The sequence below is a fragment of the Echinops telfairi genome, unplaced genomic scaffold (genome assembly GCF_000313985.2).
Source record: "Echinops telfairi isolate 266 unplaced genomic scaffold, ASM31398v2 ScPeMD7_7469;HRSCAF=8507_0, whole genome shotgun sequence".
Classification (NCBI taxonomy): domain Eukaryota; kingdom Metazoa; phylum Chordata; class Mammalia; order Afrosoricida; family Tenrecidae; genus Echinops; species Echinops telfairi.
This window is the reverse complement of record NW_022111372.1, coordinates 57,085,305-57,111,144: the sequence shown is the minus strand read 5'-3', so window position 1 is coordinate 57,111,144 and position 25,840 is coordinate 57,085,305. Positions and strand designations below refer to the sequence as shown.

Sequence of the window (25,840 nt, the reverse complement as noted above, 5' to 3'; positions counted from 1 at the left end):
GTAGGTGGAGGTGGAGGTGGTATTGATAGGTGGTAGGTGTTGGTGGTAGGTGGAGGTGGAGGTGGAAGTAGTAAGGTGGAGGTAGTATTGATAGGTGGTAGGTGTTGGTGGTAGGTGGAAGTGGAGGTGGTGGTGGTAGTTGGTGTCAAGGCTCAGCGGGCCTTGTGGACCCGGTGGTTCTGGAATGTGGTGATCTACAAGGTACCCAGAGCTGGAGGTGGGGGTTTATTATTTTTGTTTGTTGGGGGTGGGAGGGAGGGTGTTTAAGGATTCAGTCCCCTCCTCCTGCTTCTCTCCTTGGGTGGAGGCGGCACCCTGCCAGCATTCCTGCAGCCCGGGAGTGTCAGTGGCTCTGAGATAAGGAAGTAGATTTTTACAATTTCTGTTGGTTGTCACTGTGAGCCTGTGCCAGCCTGCTTGGGGCAACATGTCAGAGACCAGGTGCTACCTCTACCCCACCCGGGGCTGCACTGATGGCATGTTGGGTCCCCAGAGGGACTGGTGGGGTCGAGGGCACTCAGCAGGAATGTGGGTGAGGATTGGACCACAGGCCCATCAGACGAACAAGCACCCACTGCTTACAGCAGCCGAGGGGGCCCTCCGCTTGATGGGCGCTTTCAGATATGATCTTGACAAAACTTCACTACCAGCTTGGAGCTTATTTCCCCATTCTCTAGATGAGGACCGTGAGGCTCAGAGGCGTGAAGTAACCCACCTTTGGCTGCACAGCAAGAGTGAGGTAGCCTGGGAGCTAGCTCTTGGGTGTCCAGGTCCGTCACCTTGTTGAAAGGCAGCTATGCTCTGAATTGGGCAGCCTGGGCTCAAGGCATCCTTCTGAGTCTCTCCATGGAGCTCAGCTTCTGTTCCTGTAAAATGGGATAAAAATACCCTCTACTTCCTCAGCATTCTGAGCAGGTGGAAGGGCGAAGTACAGAGGGCATTCATCTGACTGTTGTTAGGTGCCATGGAATGGATTCTGGCGGTCACGGCCCAAGGAGACAAAGGAGAACTGCCCTGTAGACCTTTCTTGGCTGTAATCGTCACCGAACCAGGACAACAGGCCTTACTCCCTCGGGGCGGCTAACCTTTGTAAGCGCCAACCATTCGATTAGCAGTCCTGGTTCAGCAGTCTGCCAACAGGGCTCCTTCCAGGGCAAACTGGACGCCAGCTGCTGGCCTCGTTATCATTCCCCACAAAGTCCATGGTTCGAAGCCACCAGCCAGGGAGAAAGACAGACTTTCCACTTCCCTGAAGAGTTGCAGTCTCAGCAACTGACCTGGGAAGTCCTATCCTGTTCGTTAGGGTCGCTATGAGTTGCCATCGACTGGATGGCAGTGCGTTTGGTTTAGTTTTATTCCACGTCTTAGCCATGGGGACCTTTCCCACCTGTGGCCTCAGGCTGCCTCTGTCTCCAGATCCATCTTTCCCCTCGCACTGCACTGCAGCCCAAGCCTCACCACCCTGCAGACTGCACACCCTCCAGGGCTTGTGGTCTTGCTGCTGGGTGGATCCTGTCCTTTCTTTAAGCTCTTTCCTGTGAGTGGGTGAAGATTTCCAGAACTGATTAGGAGATTTTGATTCAACAATTTTGCTCCACCTCAAGGATTGGGGTCTCCTTAGTGCACATCACACGTTCCACTTCCTCCCAATGGTCACTGTCTCTGCTTCTCCTTCTTTTCTAACCCTCCTGAACATTGACCTTGGGGAAAGGTTGCCCTTTGTACTTCAAAGAGTTGGTTATTCTAAGGTACGTGTACCTCCGTGGTGATGTTAAGGCCCCCCTTATAGACCCTTTTATTTTTTGGAGGAAAATTGAGCCTTGCAGGGATGTGTTCATTTCCAGACCTGAATGGTGACTAAGGGCCATATTCTTGGGGTTCGACCAGCCTTTATCTGACGAGTAAGTGTGTTTTTGTTAAATGATTTTTGAGTTTTGTTCCATGTTTTCCTCCCACTGCAGCCATGATCTTCTAATGGGTCCTTTTCAGAGCAGTTGCTAGTGTTCGCCGGGCACCATCTAGTTCTTCTGGTCTCAAGCTCATGAAGACTGCTGCTCATGTGGTCCATTAGTCCATTGGACTAATTATTTCTTTGCAGCTCTCATTTTCATGACTCCTCTTTCCTCTAGACCAGCGGTTCTCAACCTGTGGATCGAGACCCCTTTGGGGGTCGAATGACCTTTTCACAGGGGTTGCCCGATTCAGAACAAATGACAGTTATGAAGTAGCAATGAAAATAAGTTTATGATTGGGGAGTCACCACCACATGAGGAACTGTCTGAAAGGGTCGCGGCGTTAGGAAGGTGGAGAACCACTGCTCTAGACAAAGAGAAACAAAGAGCTGCACTTAGATGGCTGCTCACCAGCTTTTAAGACTTCAAAGATTCGCCAAGGCCGGCTGTAGAACATTGTCTTTGTGGTCTAGGTTGTGCATCTGCCGCAAAGGTAGATCACTATGCACACATGTCCTCTGTCAAACCTGTGTGCCTTTGTGGGCATTTTCCTACTCTCCACACACACCCCCACAGCCTGTGAGTCTTCCCACACGTCCACTCTCAGGTCATTGTGATTGTGGGATTGCATGTATAACAACATCAACCTCTGTTGCCTTTCACTCTAGCATACTTCCCAGTGTTGTCATCATTTGTTGTTGTTGTTGTTGCCAACCTCCCTCTTTTTATATCACTCCCTACTTATTGGTGTTGTGAGACCTGGCTGTACATCTCTCTGTGGGAGGTTTTCCTTGGCCTGACTTCATTTCCAGGTACATAGAGAGAGCTCCCATCCCAGGGCACTGCCCAGCCCCTGCTCACCTGGGGAGTGGGTTTTGGTGGTTTCCCTTCTGAAGGCAAGGGCTGGTGTGAAGAGTTTGTTGTCTGCATATTTCTGCTGGGTTAGGGTCTGTCCCCCAGCTCGGTCCTGTGGCAGAGCCCTGAGAACTGAGGAGAGGGGCAGTATCAGAGACCCATCTCTGAATGGGGAGACCCGGCTGGCCTTCCAAGGACTTAGGCCTGCTGTCATCACTTTGGGGATTTGTTCTGGAACATCAGCTGGCCAGTGGATCCCTTGGGCTTTGTCTGGCTTGCTGGTAAGGGCTGAAGGAGGTTTGGAATTGGCTTCCTTAGACTCCAAGTATTGTCTGTGTAGTCCTGACTCCTGGTGATGACCCCACGGATGCCCTGCACTCTGTAGGGTGTTTGCTGGTGCATTGTTCAGAAGTAGATCACCAGACTCTTCTTCCAAGGCACCTCTGGGAGGCCTTGAACTTCTAACCTTTTGGTTAGGAGCTGAGCTTGTTACCTATTTGTACTGCCCAGGCACTCTCAGAAGGAGCCAGGGCTGGTTAAAAGTGCTGCCGAGTTAAGGATGGGGCCAACGGCAGCCTCTGGTGGGTCATGGAGCAGAAAGGCTGCCAGCAACCCTGGTTCGGGCTTTGTCACTGACTCACTGTGTGACTTCCCTCTGTGCCTCGGTTCACTCACCCGAGTGTCACCAAGCTGAGCTAGGTGCCTTTCCTGGTCCTTGAATACTTGGTCTTTGGTGTGGGAGAGACCACACCAAAGGTCTGAGGTCAGGTTGTGCTAGTTACCAGATGTTTGGCCAATTCCCTAACTTTCAGCCTTCAGCGCTCTGGTTTTCCTCATCTGTAAAACAGGATCACGAGAAGTGCTGAGAGTGATTGTGGGGACTAGGGGGGTATTGTACACAATACTAGCAGTACTAACTGAGTAATAGTAATTGCTTAAGTGCGTGTTGCTAGGCCCCTCTGAGTCCATTCCGACTCCGCGATTAAGCACAACAGCATGAGACTCCATTCAGTCTTCTGCCGTCCTCACAATTATTGTTAGGTTGTTATGGAGCGCATCTTTGCAGCCGTGGGGCCAATTCACCTTGTCGAGGGCCTTCCTCTGTTTTGCTGCCCCTCCACTTTTGCCAGGCATGATGTCCTTTCTCCAGGGACTGCTCTCTCCTGCCAACATCAAGATCAAGTCTCGCCCTCCTTCCTCCTAGGGAGCATTGTGGCTTCTGAGACAGAGCCGTTGGTCCTTTTGGCAGCCCGTGGCTTTCAATATTGTTCTCCAGCACCACAATTCAAATGCCGCCATTCGTCTTCTCCGGTCTTCCTTAGTCCGTGTCCAACTTCCACATGCATCTGAGGTGATCGAACAGTACCAGGGCTGGGACAAGGTGCACTTCAGTCCTTAAAGTAACCTCCTTGCTTTTCAACACTTTAAAGAGGGCTTGTGCAGCAGATTTGTCTCATGCAATGTGATCTCTTGACTGCTGCTTCCGTGAGCATAGCTTGTGGATCCAAGGAAGGTGGACTCCTTCACAGCGAGAGTCTTTTCTCCATGATGTTACGCACTGGTCCCTTTATGAGGACTTTTGTACGCCAAGTATCTGGAACAGTGGCTAATACCCAATCAATACAATGCACAAGTCATTGCTTAGCTGTGTTGGGTATGCTTAATCTTGATCCCCCTTCGTGTAGGCTTTGGGTAGGGTCCTGAACCTCTCTGAGTCTCTGCCCATCCTGTGTGAAACAACAGGGTGAATAATACCAGCCCCAGGAAGCCATGGACCGAATTTGAAGCTGTGGCTAGTTGCCATCCAGGTGGCTTCGATGCAGGGCGACGTTGTGTATAACAGGACTTGCACCATCTCTGTGATTGTTGGTATGCTGTTGCATTTTTAAAAAATAGTATTTTGTTGTGTGCTTTGGTGATGGCTAACACAGCAACTTAGGCTCCCATTCAACTATTTCTACACACATCGTTCAGTGATTTTTCGTGATTTCCGTGCAGATTGTTCTACTTTGGCTGTTGGTTTGAGTTCAGTATCTTAGAATCTTTCAACCTGGGGGTAAGGACAATGTTCTTTTGCGATCCGTAGTATTTTCCCTGGCTGATTTTTGGAAGTAGATTGCCAGGCCTTTCGGCCTACTCTGTCTTAGTCTGTAAGCTCTGCTGAAACCATCCACCCTGAGTCACTGCTGGGATTTGAAATACTGGTGGCGGAGCTCCTGGTGTCATGGTGACATAGAGACAATCACAGCACATGAACGGACAGGTGGGTGGCAGGAGGAAGGTAGTAGGCCTCACTCCTGGCCTTGGTCCTCATCAGCAAACATGCATGGGACACCTGCAGCATGCCTCGGAACCCTGGTGGCACAGTTAGCTACGTGTTGGGCTGCCAACCCCAAGGTCAGTAGTTTGAAGGCACCAGGCACTCTGAGGGAGAAAGATGGGGCTTTCTACTCCCATAAAGATTAAACAATCTTGGAAACCCACAGGGGTGGTTCTAGCCTGTCTTATAGGGTCTCTGTGAACCAAAATGAACTCAATGGCAGTGAGTTTGGTTTTGGGTGCTGGCCCTGGATTGGGTCTGGCGGGGGGTGAGGATGACCCAGGCTTCAGCTCATTTTCCAGTGTCTCCTCTGAAGGGATGGGGGCACTTTGGGTCACTTTATTGGCCTCTCCACCCCACCTTCCCAGGGCACTTTGTGGGAACCCGTGGGATTCTGCTGGGACCCAGATGGGAGCTCAGGCTCTGGCCCCAGTCCACGTGGGGCCTATTGCACCCTGGCTGGTTGAGCCGGGCTGGGCCTCCAAGCTTCTTTAATATGGGTGTAGAAACAGAACCTTCTCTAGGCTAATTGTGGCCTCATAGGGAAGCACTGGGAGTGGAGCCTGGCTCATTAGAAGTGTTCAGTCAGTGCGGGTGTAGTTCTACACTTGACTCCCGTGTGTCGTGTGCCTGCTTGCTGCCAGCTTATACACGTAGATTCCTGGAAGTCAAGGGGGGTCTGTGGCATCTGGCGTGGAACCTGACATGCTGGGTGGATGTTGAGTCAGTGAGTGGAGGGTCCAGGTGCTGGTTGAGCCCCCTGCAGACTCTGTTGGTGCCAGGGCACTGGGAGGGGTGCGGTGGGGAGGGCATGACCTGTTCTAGTCTTGAGGGACCTGCTGGAAATCTGAGGCACCTGTGCTGGGGGACAGGGACTCCAGAGTGCAGTGGGTACTTGACAAAGCCGGACTCTGGCTAAGGAAGATACTGGGTTTGAAACAGGAGCAGGCCAGGCCAAGAGGCTATTGTTAGCCTGCAGGTGGGAAAGGCAGTGCAGGGCCGCCAGGGAAGAGCTCTGCAGGGCACCCGGGAGTTCCAAGGTAAGTCGAGGTGGCTGGAGTTTCCAGTCTGGGAATGGGGGTGATGGAGAAAGGTCAGGCCAAAAGAGCGGGCAGAAGTAGGCATTGAATGGTGGCATAAAGGGTTTGTTTCTTATCTCATAGGCATGGACGATCCCCGCCCCAAGTTCTAAGGGAGAGGACATTGAAACAGGAGGGACTGGGAGCTGGAGAGAGCATGGGTTCCCAGCCGATTGATGCTCTGTATGGAGAAGGCTGATGTACGGGGTAGAGGGAGGCTGACCCCGGGTTTCAGCCTCCACCCCTCAGCTCTGCACAGCCCCGCCAGCTGCCCTGGGTGACAGCACCTTCCCTCCCACCCTCATACTGATGGCCCAGCCATGCCAATCGATACATTGATAGTTTTGGGTGCTAATGGACAAGGGTGGTGGTGGTGGTGGTGGGAAGCCCATGGGCTTCATCATTCTGTTCTGGCCAGGCTGGGGGGAGTATCATAGGAGAGAGAGAAGTGGGACCGAGGGGGCTGAGTAGAACTCAGAGTAGCTTGGAGCCTCTTTCCTTCCTTCTGGACCTCCTTTCCTTCCTTCCTTCCTTCCTTCCTTCCTTCCTTCCTTCCAGGGGTGCTGACTGGGGAAAGCTTTGGAGCCAGCTTGGTGGTTGATGGGGGCCAGCGCCGAGATTCTGACCCATAGCGACCTGTGGGACTGAGTAGAAGTGCCCCACAAAGTTTCCAAGGTCACCGGGGCTCCTCTTCCATGGAGCCACGGGCCGATTCCAACTCTGACCTTTGGCCTAAGCAGCCCAATGCCAAATGATTGTGTCCACTTGGGCTCTGGAAACTTACTGCCCTGGCACCATTGCTGTTCTTAGGAGCCAGGGGGCGGGGGCAGAGTGGGCTTCCGGGGCTGCTTACCACACTGACCTTGAACCCACTAGCCACTCTGAGGGACAAAGATGAGGCTTTCCACTCCTGGAATGAGTTACAGCGTCAGAAACCCACAGGGGCCCTTCTGCCCTGCCCTATGAGGCCCCTATGAATCCATGAGAAGGGTTCAAATCTCGGCTCTGTTGCCTATGTCCTGTAAACCTGGGTGAGTCTGCATGAACGTGTGTGCGTGCGCACACATGCGCTCAACCTGTCCTGGCCCTGAGCACCGCTCGGCTCACTCTCTGGGGTAACACTAGCCTTCAGGGTACTGTGGCTGGAAGCCACTCCTGGTCTGAGTCCTGGTTGCTCTCGAGGAAGGAAGGTTCTGGGGCTCTGCAGGTTGGGGTGGAGAAGGGACCTGGAAGGGGTGCCAGCCTTCAGTTTGGATCAATACTTGGGAGATGCTGCTCTGGAGGGAGGTGGGCAGGATGGAATGTGGCTGGAAGTCTGAGGGCTGCCCAGAGACCCTCCCTTTCTGGGCAGGCTGCCTGGAGCCAGGGCCACTGCTGAGAGAGCAGCCACCAGGTGGACTGGTGACCTGAGTGGGAAGGGGCAGTCTGATCCCATTCTCCTCAATGGGGTTGGGGTGGGTGGGCGCTCGAGGCCTTCAACCCATACATGCCCACCCGGCAAGCTTGAGGCCAGCACCAGTTGCTGTCTTGAAACAGGGGAGGCAGGTGGCTGAGGAAGAGAGGGCGAACAGAAGCTGTCCCGGGTGGAATGGCAGAGATGGTGGGCTCTAGAATAGCAGGGGCGGAAGGGACTGCATTTCAGTCTGGAGTCCTTGGCTTATCAACTGTGTGACTGTAGAGACGGGGCTGCTCTTCACCAAGCCTCAGTTCCCTCCTCTGTAACATGGGGGACTGACCACACTCATCCCCTGGTTGCTTTGAGGGTTATATGGGGTAAATTCCCAAGAGTGGCTTTTGGCTGAGAGGGAAGGCTCAGTAAGTAGGGCTGTTTAAACAAAACAGAACAAGTAGCAGTTGCTCTTTTTACGGATACGTATCACGCTTTCTGCGATCCATGGACATGATCTCCAGAGGGCAGATGCGGAAACAGAGGCTGAGAAAAGTCCACTGAGTTGGTCATCTAGGGCGAGGCTTGAGGTGTGTCCGTGTGGTTGTGCAGTGTGTGTGTGTGTGTGTGTATAGTGATGGGTCATGTAGCAGATGTCTGTGGAAGCTGGGAGTGTGGCCTGGGGGGAAAACTAGGAAGCCCCTCTAACTGGCCTTCTAGAGCCCCGAGAGGGTCTGTGAGGCTGCAGTGGGGGAGCTGCTGGCTGTGGGATGGGCAGGGGCCAGGGGAGACCCTTGGGACTTATCCTCAATGACTCCACCCCTTGGTAGGTCCCTGCCAGCTTCTTGAGAGAGGAGGCTGGTAAGGTAGGCAGGGACTAGGTGGTTAGAGGCTCTGGGCCATGGAGATGGGGTCACCGTGTGCTGAGGGTGAGCGGGCAGCAGGCTCGGCCCCACTGAAGACAGTGCTAGGACCTTGTCTCAGACCCCACTAGGCATGTGCTGCCTCTTGCGCAGTTTCTGGTCTGGGGAGTGACTGCTCCTCAGGGCAGGGGGAAGGCCTGGTGAGGGGTGGTTGGGGTCTTAGTGGGGGACACTGCCCTGGAGAGGATGCTGTGCATGGGCTGCAGGGAAGGCAGGCAGAGCCACCAAAGGCGCCTTCTCTGCAGAGGGGACAGTCCTGCCACGCGACAGCCCTCTTGCCAAGCGAGAGTTAGTCACCTGCATGTCTTTCACCCAGCATCCTCAGCACTCCTGGTCACGGTGCCAGGAGAACAGCTCTGACTGGCTGGGAGGCCTTGAAGGGCAGCCGTGGGAAGTGCCCTGCTGCCAGCAGGCAGCCCAGGAGGAGATGGGGGGTGGCTCTCCAGGGGGGCCAGCTTTGTGGGGCTCTGGAGGGAGACCTCATGTCTCTGGAGAAGTTGCCTCAGAAGCCACATCTGGGAAATGGGTTCTTCCTGCCCAGGGAGGAGGACATGAAAAGAAGACTTCCCTTCACCTTTCTTCCGAAGCTGCCACCCTCAAAAGGTTCAAGTGCTGGACGGCTCCTTGGAACACCGAGGTGGCTGAGACCCACCCCGAGGCGCCTCGGAAGAGAGGTTTGGCTGACTGCCTCCGAGCGGTCACAGCCCGAGGACCCGCCGCAGCGGTTCCACTCTGCACATGCGGGGAACCGGCATGGTGACAGCCAGCACCCAATGTGTGTGTGTGTGTGTGTGTGTTGTTTGACTGCTACAGTACTTCTCTGCAGAGGGCAGCGTAGCTATGGACTCCTCTGGAGGTATCACACAACATCTCTTGCCTCTAGTTTCCTGTCTGAACCACAGTTGTGCTTGTCCAGCGCTCCTTAGGGCAGGGCCGGAGTGGGGTGGGGCGCAGGAAAGACTTCTGGGAGGAGGTACCTGAAAGCAGGTGTCAGGCCGGCAGGAGGGGACAGGGCCCCCGAGGCTGGCTTGTTGGGAGGACACACCCTGTGTCCATGTCAATGGCTACCTTTGCTACCTCCCTTGGGGCCGATGGAGCCATAGAGTGTGACTTACACAGTGGAAGCTGGGCAAGATAGATTGTTCCCGCCCACATCCTGGTGAAGGGCCCCCCGATAGCCCCTGTTGACCCTGGGTCACCCCACTGCCTCTGTCCAGTGGCCAGGGAGAAAATCGTTAATGGGAAGCTGGCTCCGGGCCAGGGCAGCTCCCCTCAGGGGCCTGGGGTTAGGAGATTGGTTTGACCTCTGGTCGATAGGGCCTCCTGTAGCAGGAGGAGAGGAGTGGGCAGGGAGGGGCACTGGGGAGCCCTGGGGGGAGGGGAAAGGCCAAGCAGCCTCCGGAATTCATTCCAGGGAAGGCAAGCACTTGAGTGTGTGTGTGTGTGATGGGGTGGGCGTGGGCAGTGGTTTCCAGGACGTAGGTGGATCCTAAGCTGTGATTGGGAATGGGGGCTGGCTTTGGGGGGTGATCGAAGTCAAGCCCACTCTGCTCTTCTGAGCGAGGTGGTCCAGTGGTGGACTGGACTTGTCTGAGCCTTAGTTTCTGTTTATGCCAAGGGAAGGTGTCCAGTGTCCCTGTGCTGCAGGGTCGTTGGAAGATCAAAGCACACCGACGTCCCAAACTGGCTCTCGGAGTGTGGGGCTGTGATCCGCCTGGTGTTCTTGCAGCTGTGGGGCTGGCTCAAGATAGGCGGCCCGAGGTGCGCAGCGTGGAGGGGAGCACCCTGGGGTGTTCAGAGATTGCTGAGCCTTTCTTCTGAGGCATCCTGGCTGGGTTCGAGGTGCCAGCCTTGCAGCTAGTAGTCAGGCGCATCACCATTGGCACACCACTCCAGGATGCCCTGCCAACTTCTGCAAGAGGTGCTCTCCCAGGGCGGCCACAGTTAGCCCTCCCGCGTGCTTACTCAGTGCCAGTCGCTGTGCTAAGCACCTCAGACATTCTTCCACACACTGAATCTGCCCAACACCCCTCGAGGGAGCTGTCACCGCCGTTCCTTAGAGGTCTGGACGCCGAGTGACCTCAGAGCTTGCCTGCCTTCCCTTAGCCAGGGAGCGGTACTCGGCCTTGAACTGGGCTCGGCCTCCTCGTGGTCACAGTCTTTTTCATCCGTGGTGCATGTGGGGGCCAGCAAGGGGGCCTGTAAGGCCCAGCTTGGGCCCAAGGGTTGCCTGCCGGCATGGTGCACAGGCTTGGGGCCACAGCCACCTGGGTTGAACTCTGCCACAGCCCACTCTGGCTTTCCTCCCTGTACTATGGGAAGATACATCCACCCAAAGAGTTATTGCAAAGGTAAACGGACAAGTTGAAGTCCCCTTGGGGTACAGACAGAGGCGCAGGGTTGTGCAGGTCAGCCTGGGGTGGCAGAGGCCTTGGTGGGGACGAGGGGGCTCAGCAACTAGGGAAAACATGACCTCTGTCCTTGGAGACCCGCCGGAGCAAGGCTGCTTGCTACCAGTCAGAATTGACTTGATGGCAGTGAGTTTGTTTGGGGGAGCTCACTCTTGAGGGTGGGGCAAAGGTGAGGGCAGCCAAGGTTCTGTGCTCTGCCACAGGCTGGGTGGGGGCTGTGGCAGCATTTCAAGGGGTCCTGATTGGTCCTCCTGTGTGCCCTGTGTTGTGCCAGGGTTTGTGGGCTCACAGAACCTGAACAGTCCTACGGCTCGGATGGAATGAAACAGAGATACAGTTAGCAGGTCACAGGACAGATGACTGCCAGGCCACCAGATGCCCAGTCAGCTTAGGAAGCTTGGAGGTGGGGTGGGGGTACTATCTCAGAAAGCCCACCAGGAGGAAGTGTCTGTCTGAGGAGCTGCTGTCTGAGCAGAGATAGAAGTGAAGCGGGGTGGCCAGAAGGAGTGTGGTGGCCTGGGGAACAGTGAGTGCAAAGGCCCTGCGGCAGGAGTGTGCTTGGAAGGTTCCCGGGCAGAGTAAGGCAGTCTGTGTAATGAGGGGATGGTGGGTGACAGCAGGAGGGGAAAAGCAGCCAGGGGGTTAGGGGTGGGAGGGTGAGGGTCCCATGCAGAGCTTGGTCTCAGTGTGGTGGGAAGTCTGGAGAGGGCTGAGAGGGATCCAGTGGCTGGATCTGAACAGAGGATAGATTACTGGAAGGTCAGTGAGGGGTGGCAGTGGTGGGGTGCTAGTAAGTTCTGTCTAGAGGCAGCGTTTGGGGTGGGGGTGGGGAGACTGGAGAGAGAAGTGCTGGCCCAACCAAAGAAGGCTTCCTGGAGGAAGTGGGCAGGCCAGCGCTAAACCCTGAGGGACCCGGGGATCTCAATGGGGGAGGCAAGGCCTCTTCAGGTGGGAGGTGGGTGGACCTGGGGGTAGCGAGAGGCCCCAGCATTAACCCTTCTGGTGAGAAGTGGTACTGAGTTCCTGCCCGTTCACCCCCAGAATGAGTATGAACCCTAGCAGTGGTTATAGGTGCCCCATCAATCTCCCACCTCCAGGTTGTTTGGGGCGACTTCCGTTCCCATTTGTTCACTTGGCCTTCCCAGCCAGCCTCGGAGGTCATCGGAGCAGGACCCTGTCCCTCCCGCATGCCACGTTTTAGGGGAGTCTGAGGCGGCACGAGCCATGTGCCCACGTCCCTCCAGGAACCTCCCCTCCTTCCTGCTGGCCCTCACTCTGGCGCCTTCTGGGCTTCGGGCAGCTAGCTGGCTCCCCTCGGACCTGTGCACGGAGGGTGCTGTGGGCCCAGACGCTCTCTCTGGGCTGTGTACATGTGTGTGTGTGTGTGTTTGTGTGGGTGGGGGGAAGTCCCAGGGGTTCTGGGTGGCTCACAGACTCCTTTTCCTGCCCAGGTGCTGGTGGCCGAGGAGAACGTGGACTTCCGCATCCATGTGGAGAACCAGACTCGGGCTCGGGACGATGTGAGCCGTAAGCAGCTGCGGCTGTATCAGCTCTACAGCCGGACCAGCGGGAAGCACATCCAGGTCCTGGGCCGCCGGATCAGTGCCCGAGGCGAGGACGGGGACAAGTATGGTATGTGCCCAACTCCTGCCTTCAGGCCCCGCATCCTCTTCCCCGCACACAAACACACACACGTCCCAACTCGGCCACGTCTGGCTGTGGTCGGGCCTCCGTCCATCCCCTGGGTTCTGAGGGGCAGCCAGCCTCGAGGGCCTTGTCCAGAGCAGTCCCCAAAGAGGTGGATGGGGAGTGCTTTGCTGCTGGTGAGCACCCCAGGTGTGGCAGCCATCACCGGTGTCAGGCTGTGGCTGCTGGGACCACCTCCGGCTGCTCTGGGGACTAAGGTTCAGATACTCTGGGTTTGGGGAAAACTCCTAGGTCATGCTTTTGGGTTGCTGGTGTCAGGTGTGATGTATGTAGTGGTGTGTGGGGGGTGGGATGTAGCGTGTCTTGAGGTGCGGTATGTGGTGTGTGTGTGGTGGGGTGATAGGAAGTCATGCAGGGTGTGGTGTGCTGTGTGGTGGGCTGGGCTAGGGGGAGTGTGATGTGGCACGGCATGGCGTGGTGTGGTTTGTGGAGTGTGTGTGTGTGTGTGTGTGTGCGTATGTGTGTGTGTGCGCTATAGGTTGGAGTTGAGTTTGCACACCTGTGAGCCTGGTGATATGGAATGCGCCCCCTGAACCTGCCCTGGCCTGTGGAAGTTCTTCGCCCCCTCTGGGGTGTTTAGAGCCCCTTACTCTCTTGCTGCTTCAGCCATGGAGCCTGGGAGCAGGGAGTCACACTCCCTCTCACCCTCATTTCCCAAGCCCCCAGCCCACAAAGGCCCTTGGTGGGGGCCCCCCTTTCTGAGCATTGGGGCTCGGCAGCACAGACGCAGGGCACGCTCCACTTCCAGGCTACTGAGTCCACATGGCAGGGTAGGAGAAGCAGGGCTGCGCCCTGGGAGGCCCTCGGTCTCCATCTCTTAACTTGCGCTGGGAAAGCACCTGCTGCCAGCCCATCTCTCAGGCCACGTCTGGGGAGCTGCGCATGGGGGTCCTGTGGGCAGTGGCTGAGCCTGCCAGCCTGGGCCCCTCTGTGTCAGTGCCCCTGCTGCCCGTCGGCCCCTGCCCACTGCAGTCGGGACGTGACAACAAGACAAATAATTTTTCGGACCTTTTATCTTGGACACCATTTATTTCCCCTCAGCCCCGGGGCAGGGCTGACCTCATGGTAGGGCCCGAGTGTGGCAGCTGCACTGCCACTGGGGGTGGGCTGGGCCAGGCCGGTCAGGCAGGGCTGGGCTGGCGTGGCTAAGGCATCTCCAGGCCAGCTGCCTCCTCTCTTCTCCCTGCCCCGCTCTCTCCTTACTATCCCCCTACCCCTCCCTTTAGCTTTCTCTCTTCCTCTCTTTGCTGGCTGGTTCCCCTCTTTGCTGGTCCCCCCTCTTTGTTCCTGCCCGTCCCTCATTGACCCCCTCTGTATCAACCCTGTCCTCCTGGCCCCGGCCCAGCCCCCTCCTTCAGACCACAGTCTCTCCTCTCCTCCTCATCTCTCCCAGGCCCTCTGCTGGTCCCTCTCTGGGGCCTCCTGTGGCTCCGTGCCCCCCTCCCCTGACGCCCGGCTGTGCTGGGCAGACCCAGGTGGCTGTTTTCCCTGGGAGCTGCTGTCCAGTTGCTGCTCGGGAAGGGGCAGCTGGCTGGTCGGCCGGGCGGGAGGTGCCCTCCTGGGGAGCCAGAGCGCTGGCTGGCCCCTCCAGGCTGGGAGAGTACAGGGGGGTCAGACTCTGGTGGGAACCATCTGTCCATGCCCTGAGACAGGAGGCAGGAGTGCAGGAAAGAGGGGAACCGGGATGCTGCCAGCCTCCCATCTTCTGCTGAGCTCTGTGTGACCCAGGGCAAGCCCTTTGCCTGCTCTGGGCTCTCAGGCTCCCTGCAAGAGGAGCCCTGCTTCCTGCTTCTTAAAGTGCTAACTTGCCCCTACATCACCCCAGGATCTTGTTAAAATGCAGACTCTGGATTCGGAAGGTCTGGGGTGGGGCCTGAGTGACTGCATTTCTGACAAGCCCCTCAGGACCACTCTAAGAGGGTCTGGGAGGTGCGTGGGTTTTGTGGGCCCGGCCGTTCATGGCTTCTCTTCCAGAGCTGCAAACCCTATGGGTTCGTGACCTTCCTTCAAGGGATATTTGGATATTTTCCTGCACGCTGCCACGCCCCCCAGCACCCAGGGCCTCGGTCTGAGCAGGCTGCTGCTGGTCTCTTGATAGGGCGCATTAGGGACGCAGATGCGGCGCAGGGGCCCCATCTGGGAGCCCGGGGAGAGGCGCGGAGACAATGGAGCCAGTGGAGGCTCCCAATCTAGATAATCAATACAAATATTATTGGGAGGGTGATTTATGTGGCCAGGCTGGGCCAGGAGGCCGGGCTGCTGCTCCATGGATCTGCATGAGGGGGTCTGTCCAGTCGCTGGGGGAGGGGCAGGCCTGTCCGGGCTCAGGCCAGGGCCAGGACAGTCCACCAACTTGCTCCTTCCTCCTGCTCAGAGCTCAGTTCAGCCAGAAGAGTCGTGCCATTGGGCACTTTTTCACACACACACACACACACACACACACACTACTTAGCTAGAGTCAGGTCATTTTGTAGTGTGCCTTCTCAGAATTCCCAACAAACATCCAGTGTGAACAGGCTTCCCATAGGCCTTGACTCAGACTTCCTTGCGAGGCCAAGTTTCAGGTGCTTATGACTAGCCCGTGCCCACAGGAGGTGCTGGGCGGGGCCTGGGAGGGCTGGAGGGCAGGCCCCACTCGGTCTGGGCGCTCTGTGGTGGTGCGTGGTTGTCCTTTGGTGAAGTTTGCATGACCGCTGCTGGGGCTTCCATGCCTGGTGATTCTCCAACGGGGTCTCCCGGTGGCCCCGGAGCACTGTGGGAGACCCAAGCACGGACCACTCCAGGAAGAGAGGACAGGCTTAGTTTGGAACTGCTTGGCCGGTGCTTTGCAGTCTGTGGGGAAGGCAGAGCGAGCCTGCGCATTGGGGCTTGCATTTGGCCCTCTGCTTCCTGCTTTTCTCCAGTCACCCTGTCCTGCAGGCCTCCTGGCAGAGGGACACCTGGTTTCACCTGCCACTCTGCCTCTGAGAAACCTGTGGTCCCTGGGCTAAGTGTCTTTGGCTATGGGTTCAGTTTCTCCACCAAGTGGGTGGGAGCAGGCCCCATGACACTTGCCCTCAGGTTGCTGTCCCTAAGCCCAGGTTGGTAGGTGCCCATTGCTCCTGGCCGCAGGAAGCGGAGTAGCCGGGGAGTGGGTAACTCCAGCTGGGGATGGAGAGCTCAGGACAGTTGCGTGCAGACTTAGGAAGTGGCAGGGATCCCAGCACAAAGGCTTACGTTGGAGAGCTCCCTCTGATCTCACTGCACAAGGGGATTTCTTCGGACAAAAAGTACATATGAACACATTTTGTGGGAGTTCAGCCTCCCAGGGATGAGGAGGCCAGGGAAGGGGCTGACCCTGGTGGGGAGGCACTGACGGGAAGGGTTGAATGTGTGGACTGGAATCTGATGGGGTTTGATTCTTAGCTTCAGCACTTTCCAGCTGGGAGATCTTGGATCTGTGAGCTACCCTTTGTGAAATTATTTCCTCGTTTATGAAATGGGCTAATTGAAATGAGATAACTTACGCCACAAGATACTACTATTAAAACGGGAATATGAGCACCAGTTACCACCTGTACTCATTTCTGTGAGCGGCTAGGGGTGGGCTCACCTTCCTGGGCTCAGGCTGAGTCTCTGCTCCTAGGCTCCCAGGAAGGATCCTGGAGAAGGGGTGCTGCCAATTCCCACTGGGGGTCCCTGGAATGCCAGGCAGGCAAAAGAGGATCAGTTAGCTGGATTCTAGGCTGTAAGGTCTGGCTAACCATGTCCCAGGCCAGTTGAGGAAGGGACCCTCTTGCTGGGTATGGGTCAGTCTTGAAGTCCCTCATTCAGGAACTAATTCCTGAGCAAGGAGTGTACTGGGCATCAGACATCGCTAGCTTAGCCTCCCCCCCCCCCCCCTCCCAGGGTGCTCTCAGCCTGGGCCCCCTGCTCCTCCAGTTTGAGTGGGAAGAGCCTGGGCCTCTAGGCTGCTCCATGACATGGCACGCTCCCTCCCTGGGCACTTGTCTAACAGGGACAGAGGGATACATGGTCTCTGTAGGCATTCTCCATCTCAGGCCTGGTGGCCATCAGTCTGTCCAGCCCATCTCCACTCAGGCATGGCTCCCTCAAGCAGCCTTCTGGAGTCTCTTGGGTGGGGGTTGTGTACCAAGACCCCTGTTTGTCCTTGTCTCAGAGAAGACCCTGGTGATGCGGAAGCTTCCATTAATGTCTCTGGCTCCCCTCTGAGATCTGAGCCCCCAGGTCCAGCTCAGGGGAAGTGGGTAGAGAGAGCAAGCCCCTGGCGGAGAGCAAGCCCCTAAAGGAAGCAGGATGAAGGAGTACAGTGGGTGTGGGGCTGACTTGTATGGCTCACACAGGAAGGGGGCGCATGGAGGGTGAGGGTGGGAGGGCTCCCCTTGTATCCATTTACCCCACTCTGGGACCCAGCAAAGAGCCAAGCCCTTGGGCTGATTGGTAGGGCTCCAAGCCCAGGGCTGAGGCCACAGCGACCCCTTCTCTGAGTCTGAGACCCGCAGGTCCTTTCCTACCATGGGAGGCCATGCCACTACTCTGCTCAGAGGCACCCCTCGCATGCAGAACCCAATCTAAGCCCGTGAATCAGCTGCAAGGCCCAGCGCTGCCTGCCCCTGGACTCATGCTCCAGCCAAGGCCTCCTGTCGCTGCTGCTCTGAAACACACCAAGCAAGCCTCCAGTGAAGGGTCTCTGAGTTGGCTGTTCCCCAGCCCGAGAATGCTCTTCTCCAGCCCCTGTTTCCCCTCACCCTGGCTTCTGTGCGATTGTCCCCCGATCAGAGCGGCCCCTGCCGCTGCCCCACTCAGGTATGGTTTCACTCCAAGGCTCCTCAGCACCTGGCATTTGGCTGTGCATGCAGTCTCCTGCTGCAACTATCATAGACTCCTTGAAGGGAGGGTTGATTGCCATGTCTCATTCACGGCTGCTTTCTGGTACGAGCTGCTGCCTAGGCAGGGATTCAACGTAGGTGCTGGTGCCTCTGGTGTGCACCTCGGGGTGTGGCTGAGGGTCACTCCTCTGGGGACATCAGGGCAAAGGGGCTTCTCCTTATGCCTGGGTGGTGTCTGGCACAGAGCTCAGCACATAGTAGGCACTTCTTTCTTCTCTTCCTCCCTCCTCCCCATTCTCTTTCCCATGCTCCCACGCATGCACCTGTCTGTCCGTGGTCTGGAAGCGACCCCCTCTTGCACTGTGCAGGGGGGACAGAGTGAGAAGCAGACCTACTTCCTCCAGGAGCTCTCTAGCCTGGGAAAGGGGCACCAAGGTCGTGTCTGAGCTCCTGTCCCAGGACTTCTGTCCCTGCCGAGCAGTGGTCACCCACCCCTTGCTGACCTTACAGCTGAAATGGCTACACCGGGTTGCAGCAAGGATTAAATATAGCTCTTGATCAATCCCATTGATTTTTCCTCTTCCTTTCCAGTGTGCCCACGTGGCCTTCACACCGCCTGAGGGACTCTAGGAGATGGGGGACTGCGGGCACATTGCGAGCAAAGACCTGTGTGTGTCTGAGTGTGCTGCAGTTTTGTTTCTGTATGTGTGTGAACGTGTGTCTGTGTTCATTTGTGTGTGTGTGTGTTTCTGTGTGTGTCCCTGTGTGAGAGTGTATGTGTGCCCCTCTGTGTGTGTCTGTGTGAGAGTGTGTCCCTGTGTCCCTGTGTGTGTGTGTGTGTGTGTGTGTGTGTGTCTGTCTGTATGTCTGTCTGTAACAGTGATGGGGAAAGCTCTTCAGGAAGGATTCCACCCCCCACTGTCCCTGCTTTTCTCTCCTTTTCTCCACCTGGCCAGCCTTCGGGGAGGGGACTGGAGTAGGGATTCAGGGTGACCTCCAAGCTCCTCGATAGCAAGGACATCCCCTCACTGCAGGACGAGGCTTGGAGAGCAGCCAATAGCACTGTCAGCACTGGAATTGCAGCAGCTGATGGCTAGCCTCCGGGTGGGGCCACGTGGAGGGCCAACTCTCAGCTCTCCCGGCTCCTAGCTCCCCACTCCTCGCAGGCCTGGTGCTGACCTACTCAGGGCCGGAGGGAAATAAGCTCATTCTGCAGATTGATTCTCTGAGTTCTGCCTCTTGCTTCTTGGTGGCTCCCTCTCTTTGTATGGTGCCTCTTTCTGGCTCTCAGAGAGCCAGTGGATCGCAGGGAGGCAGCCCATCAATCAACTTCACTCCTCTCTCCTGGGCCTGTGGGCTTTCCCTTCGAGGATGCTGTGACGTGCCACACCCCCGGCATCAGCCTTCTGGCTCCTGCAGCCATTTGTTCCTTCATCACCCCAATCTGAACCCTTCTCCCTTCTCAGGCTGAGGCCCCACCCAGGCTGAGTGTTCCTAGGCCTGGCCCACCCCCATCTCCCAGTATGGTGTAAGGCATCTTCCTCAGTGTCAGATGGAAGTGGAACTGGGGAGGGATGGGTCCAAACTTTTGGCCTCACTGGTGCTTCTCCACCCATTGGCCTCTGCTCCGAGAGAGCCAAGACAAGGAGAAGACCTCACCTCCCTCCGGCTGGTGTTCTTTCACTCACTCACTCACTCACTCACTCACTCACTCACTCACTCACTCACTCACTCACTCCTTGGAAGGGACCAGGGTGGAGGGACATGGATGGTGAGGAAGATGGGCCAAGACCAAGGATTCTAGGCCAGTGTACCCGAGTTTGCATCTTAGCTCCCTCATGGTCCATCATGGCGTGACCCTGGGACTCAGTTTTCTAATCCATAAAGTAGGGTAATATGAATAGTTTAGCAGTGAAACCCTTGCAGGTATGCCAGGAGAAAGAGACGAAGAATGCATAGAATGTTCCTAGAGCAGTGCCCAGCTGGGAATCGGGTCACTGGGATTTGGTAGAACCGAAGAAGGGTTATAGTGACCTGTCCTGGCTCAGAGAGGGACAGAGATTTTCTTTGCTTGGTCACACAGCAAGCCAGAATATGTTGCAGTAACCCTGTGGCTGGGTATGGGGTCAGTGGGAACCATAGGTCCAGTGAGTGTCTTGAGTTGTGCTCTGGCTAGTAGGAAGCCGAGTGGTGACTGTGGAGTCAGACTCCTATCATCCCCTGATGAGCTGTGACCATGGGCAGGTCCTCTCTGAATTACATTTAAAAAAAAAATCTCTTAAGTTATACCCTTTCCACCAGCGCATCTGTCCCTTTAATAAGACTTATTTACAGAGAGCTGGGCGTGTGCCGTTGGTTACTACGGAGCGGAGCGCGGTCCGCAGCATGGTGAGCCGATGTGTACCGAGAAGGGCTGCCCCACAGGGTTCTCAAGGCTGTGGCCTGTTGGAAACTGATCACCAGGCCTATCTTCCGAGGCACCTCTGGGTGGGTCTGAACCACCAACCTTTCACCTAGGAGTTAGCACTTAACTGTTTGGGCTACCCGGGCACCTGAGCATGCGTTAGGAGCTGGAAATCACAGTGGCAAATAAGACATATAAGTCCCTGTCCTCATGGAGCTTACCTGCCAATGGGTGGAGACAGCCAACAAAAATGAGGATAGATAACATACTTGCAGAGACGAGGTCTGAGGAAAATAGAACAGGTGGGGATTGGGGGCGCAGAGAGGGGTGACAACAATAGGCAACGAGGCCAAGGGAGGTCTCTGGGAGCAGGTGGCATCTGAGGCAGAACCTGGGAGATGAGAGGCCACTCTGGGAAGATTTGGGTAAAGCAATGTCCTGGCAGAGGGGGCAGCCGGTGCAAAGGCCCTGAGGCAGTAGGGTACTTGGTATTTGGGGAGGGGGAGACTTGTGTGGCTGGGGGGCTGTGAATGAGGGGCACAGGTGGAGAGAGTCAGCAAAGCCTGAACATTTGCCCCTCATGGGTCCCAGTAAAAAGTGTGGGTTTTCTTCTAAGTGGGATCCCCAGGAGGCTTTTAACAGGAAAGAGGCATAATTAAACGAATACTTTTAAAGGCTCCCTCTGGCTGCTGTATGGAGGGGGCACTGGCAGAGGGCTGAGGGACAAGGGCAGCAGGGGCAGGCTGCAGAGTTGGGAGGGGTGGAGGTGATGCTGGCCTGGGGGCAGAGGTGGGGTGGGGTGGGGGTGGTTCCTGGTGAGGAATTAAATTGGACACTGTCACAAACTCCTTCTGTCTGACCTGGTGTGGGTCTCATGTATGGAATTGAGCTAGATGAGGCTTCTGCTTCCCGACTGCCGCACCCTGGGGGCTGGAGACAGGAACGTGGGGAGGGGGATGTTGAGGGTCAGACAAGCTCTGGCTGCCCACCTAGCCTGGGAGGTCTGTCTGTCTGTCTGTTTCTTTCTCGTTCACTGGCTCACTCGCTGAGAACCGCTGTTGCTATTACTCCCTAAAGACTTTACATAATTCTGGCCCCGATCCCTCCTCATGATGTCATGTGCCGAGTGGAGTCTAGGTCACTCCATTGCCTGCTGCGGTCAGGGCGGGGGCGGGGGTGGGGGTGAGAGAGACCAGAGTTCTGGCTCCCCTGGTGCTGCCGCCTGGCTGCAGACCCTCCCCATGCTGTGGGGGTGGCTAGCTTGCAGGGGGTGAGGAGAGAGGTCAGTTTGGCCTGTTCAGGAAAGGATGGAAGCCTCCTGCTGTAGAGCTGGCTTTGGTGTTGGGGCTTATCTCCCCAGAGCCCAGGCCCCCAGCAGCAAGAGGTCAGCAGACCACACCTCAGCCCTAACAGCTAGGCTGTCTCACTGATCCCCAGTTTCTGAACCCTGTCTCTTTCTCAAATGGGAACAAGGACACATACCTTTGTGGGGACCTGTGGCTTCAGTGGGTACCCACAGGTGCTGGGTGACTGGTCTGAGACTCTGCTCTGAGGACAGAGGCTCAGCATGTGTGGCAGGAGAGGGAGGTGGACCATCAGTCTCTCCTTCGACACACTTGGACTTCCGTCCTGTAGCCTCATCTCTTCCCTTGTCCTCAGCCACCTCTGCCTCTCTCCCAAACTGTGAGGAGCTGGAAGCTCAGAGGGGGATGCTGTGTGCTGGGGCCACACAGCCCTGTAGTAATGCCAGAAATGGAGTCACTCCCAGCGGGAGCCCTGAGTCCCCAGCAGAGCTGCTTCCTGACACAGCTCAGTATGTGGGCTGCCTGTGGCCCTGTGGGAGGCTGAAGAAAGTCAGTTTAGAAGGCAGGACTTGGGGGGGAGCGGGAGAGGCTGGCTGGGGCAGAACTTGGGGGGGGGCAAGTTCTGTTCCACCTCCGCTCTTTTTCCACAATCGATTTCCCCCTTTATCATTGTATTCATTTTTAGGAAAATGGTTTTGTTCTGCAGTTAGCAAGCAACGTGGACGATGCTCCCACGTTCCCCCTGGGCACCCTCTGCAGCAACCTCAGTCACTGTGGAAGGCTGGCGGTGGTGTGGCTCAGGCACTTGGTGACTAGTCGTAAAGTTGGTGGCTTGAACCCACTGATGGGTGCCTCCTAGGAAAGGTCTGGCAACCCACTGACTGCAGTCGCCCCTGGTGTGGTCCGCTCTGCACACGAGGGGCTGTTTAGAGATGGACTCTGCTCCACAGCCACCAGCCGCAGGACCCTGATTGCACAGGTGGAAGATGCAGAGGTCAGACAAGTGGATGTAAGAGCCAGATCCAGGCATTCCAGCATCTCCCCTACCCCTTACACATACTGCTTTCTTGGTGGAAGAAGCTCCTGGGAACAGGAGACCCCTCTGCCCCCTGTGTGTGAGGCTGGAGCTGAGAGAGGATTGGGGAGACCCTGCCACAGAGCTGTGGTGGAGTTGGTACTGAGCTCCCGGGACCAACTGACCTGGAACATGTGCAAACATCACAGGGCGTTTGAGTTCAGGGGACACAGGGAGGGTGCAGGGCTTGTGTCCCCCCCCACTGCTTCTTGGCATTGGCTAATTCTCCTGACTCAATGTTTATTGGGGGTGGCGGCAGGGAGGTGGAGAGAAGAATGTGCCCCCCACCTCCTGTTTCTAGAATTACTAAATTCTTGTTAGATCTTTAAATTTTATGTAAATTCTTTTTTTTTCCCACGGAAAGGTGGGTATCATATTTTAATTAGCAGTGGTGTCAAAGGAGGGCTAGATTAATTATTGGAAATCTCCAGTTCCAGGTGGTTTTAATTTTCACAGCAGGGCACGGAGGTATATATGTTTAAGTTTTTTATTAAAATCATGCCCAGTGTATTTTAAGGGCACTGAGGTACCCATTTTGTGACTCCGAAGACACTGTGCTCAGGAATTTGAGGCGGGGATGTGTGTGATGGAGAAGCAAGCCCCTGGTCACTGGAATTCCAGTTTTGTGGGTGAGGGAAGGGCAGATGCCTGAAATGGGGGGTGAGAAGTGGGGGGACGGGAAGCAGAGGCACAGAAGGCATCAGTAGAGACTGGAGCAGGGAGCCCCAGGCCAAGGGCTCAAGACCAGAGGGGGGAGAGAGCTAAGAGAGGGTACATGCCTTACCCCAAATCACACAGCTCCCCAATAGGGAGAAAACGTGGACTGGCAGAGGGACAGGAGGAACACAGCATGCCTAATGAGTGAGTGGTCACTCTTTGGTCACTTGATGCCCTTGATTAGTCAGGGTTGTGGGCGGCCTCTAGACCAGCGGTTCTTAACCTGTGGGTCTTGACCCCTTTGGGGGTCGAATGACCCTTTCACAGGGGTCGCCTAATACATCCTGCAAATCAGATGTTTACATTATGATTCATAACTGTAGCAAGATTACAGTTCTGAAGTAGCAATGAAAATAATTTTATGGTTGGGGTCACCACAACATGAGGAACTATTAAAGGGTCGAGGCATTAGGAAGGTTGAGAACTTCTGCTCTAGACAATCCCATTCTCTCCAGGATCAGGGGATGTTCACCTGGTTGGGACTTCTAGGCTCCTGGGACTTATCCAGTCTTGGTGGTCTTGGTGCAGAGAGGTGGAATAGTCTGAGTGTCTGCTGGGAACACACACCTCTCCTCCTTGTGCCTTCTCCACTTCCAGTGGCAGGGCAGAGGGCAAGGAACACCTGCAGGCTTCTGGGTGTTGGCCTGGGGGAAGGGACCTCTGGTCTAACTCTGGAGGGATTCACTTGACATCCCCAAAGTCAGTGTGTGTGTGTGTGTGTGTGTGTGTGTACATACATACATGGGCAAGCATGTTTGCATACATCTTTGGTCCCAAGACTACAGCTTCCTGTTGGCCACTGTGACCCGGTGGTATCTGTCTGCCTGTTGCTCCTGTGGTGGGAAATGAGGTTCTTTGTATGGTTCTCTGGCTATCTGTCCAGCTTTGAGAATGGGGCTATCTACCTGAACCTGCTTTGGGCAGTGAGGCTATTTCTCTGGCAGTGGGTCTGGTGGTGAGTGGTGGGGGGGGGGGGGGGGGGAGGTGGGTGATGATGGTGAAGAAGACTGGCACACCCATGTTTAGCCACCAGGGGCAGAACTTGTCTGACTGGCACACCCCTATCCCATATGGAGCCAAGAGACTGGGGTGGGGAACACATGAAGGACCTCATCTATCTCCCTGCTTGTGGGGCAGGATACTCCTATGGGTGCCATGAGAGGCTACTCCAGCCTGACTTGTGGGAGGGGACCAGCAGCAGGGTCAGGGACCATGAGTGCCCGGTGCCATTGTCCCTGGTAAAAAATGTGTCTTGTTCTTTTTTCTGCCTTTCGAAGCCCAGCTCCTAGTGGAGACAGACACCTTCGGAAGTCAAGTCCGGATCAAGGGCAAGGAGACGGAGTTCTACCTGTGCATGAATCGCAAAGGCAAGCTCGTGGGGAAGGTGAGTGATGACCCCGAATTCCTGGGGAATCTGGGGAGCTGGGACACGTGTCCAGGGCCCTGCCAGCCCACAATGGAGAGTGTGCACATTTGCATGTGATCCCTGTATCATCTCTTCCTTTCGCCCCTTTCTCTGCCCGGCGCCCTGGCCTGCCAGGCCAGGCTTTCCACAGCTGCGGCATTGGGGGAACTGCAGGGCCCGATCGCTCCTCGTGGAGGAGGAGCTTTGGCAGGGGGAAAACCCTGGGGGTGTTTGGGGCTCCGTGCCTGTGGGTACCTGGTGTCTGGGAACAGGGACCGGCAGGCAGGCCGAGGGCGGTGGCTGCAGATTGTTTTAACAATCGCCAGGGGCTTACGGCATCGCGCAGCAGCGGCCTCCGGAACCCGGCCTTCGTCAGCACGCCCGGCCTCACGGTTCTAGCATTTCAGGAAGATTTTATTACTTTGGAACGGGCAAGAGCGCAGCATGAAATGAATTAGGGCGGGCTGCGGGGGCAGACGTTTGTGCCGGGGGGGCTTACTGGAGCCTCCGCAGATGCTACGTCTACACGTGCGCGCCCCCCGGCCCCCTCAGTGTGTGCTGGCTTCACGCACCAGCTACCCCTGGCTGGCTGTTCACGCGGAGGGGACACGGCTGTTGGATGAGGTAGCCATCACCTGTGTACCCTCTCCTCTGCAGACGCCCCCATTCACCCCCATCGCCAGCTTGGTTCATGGGGGCGGGGCGGGGAGGCTCTGTCACCCCTGCTTGAGGGCAGGCCCCTGGGCCCCCTGGCTGATTATTTGCCCTGTGCGTTGGGCTGCCAACCAGAAGGCCAGCAGTTTGAGACCGCCAGCCGCTCCTCAGGAGAAAGATGAGGCTTTCTACTCCTGGTAAGGAGGTTCCGCTACAGGAACCCCTAGGGTCAGTTCTACCCTGTCCTATAGGGTCGACAGGAGTCAGAATCGACTCAATGGTGGCGAGTTTTTTTTTCCTTTTCTTTTGTTTGGATTGCACCTTGCTTGGGCAGGGAGGTGGGCAGTCTTGTAAACAAACAGTGTTTCCGATGTTTTTGAATGCCTCCCTTCCTACCAAGCTCTGGGCCCCAGGGGAGCCAGGGTTTAGTTCCTTTATTATTATTAGTTAACAATGAGGGCTGCAAACCACCGCCACTTACCGAGTACCTGCTTTCCGCCAGGCTCTGAGCAAAGTGCTCACAAAGAATCGGGGAGGTGCTGCCAGTTACCATACCCATTTCGCAGTGGCGAAAGCAGAGGCTTGCCGGGGTCCCGGGCGCCCGTCCCAGGTCCCATGCTAGAGTGAGGCGGGGCTCGGAGCCCTGTTTGGAAGGCAGAGCTTCCAGCTGCGCTGCCCACACTCCCTAAGCTTCCCAAAGAGCAAAATAATAGTAATCTGGAGAGCGCGTCTTCGGGGCGGGCATGGTTTTAATTAGTGCTTCCCTGCGCCGTCCGAGGCCGGCCGGCTGCCCGGCTGGCCGGCGTGGGGGCTCCCGG

General features: G+C 56.3%; 1 protein-coding gene across 1 annotated transcript in view; it reads left to right on the top strand.

The window, feature by feature from the left end:
* Positions 1-25,840, top strand: part of FGF18 (fibroblast growth factor 18) — a 38,686-nt gene that overhangs the window by 5,434 nt on the left and 7,412 nt on the right. The window contains exons 3-4 of the mRNA XM_004696786.2: positions 12,379-12,559; positions 24,241-24,347. Coding sequence (XP_004696843.1) covers positions 12,379-12,559; positions 24,241-24,347 — 288 coding nt within the window. The remainder of the gene's footprint in view (positions 1-12,378; positions 12,560-24,240; positions 24,348-25,840) is intronic.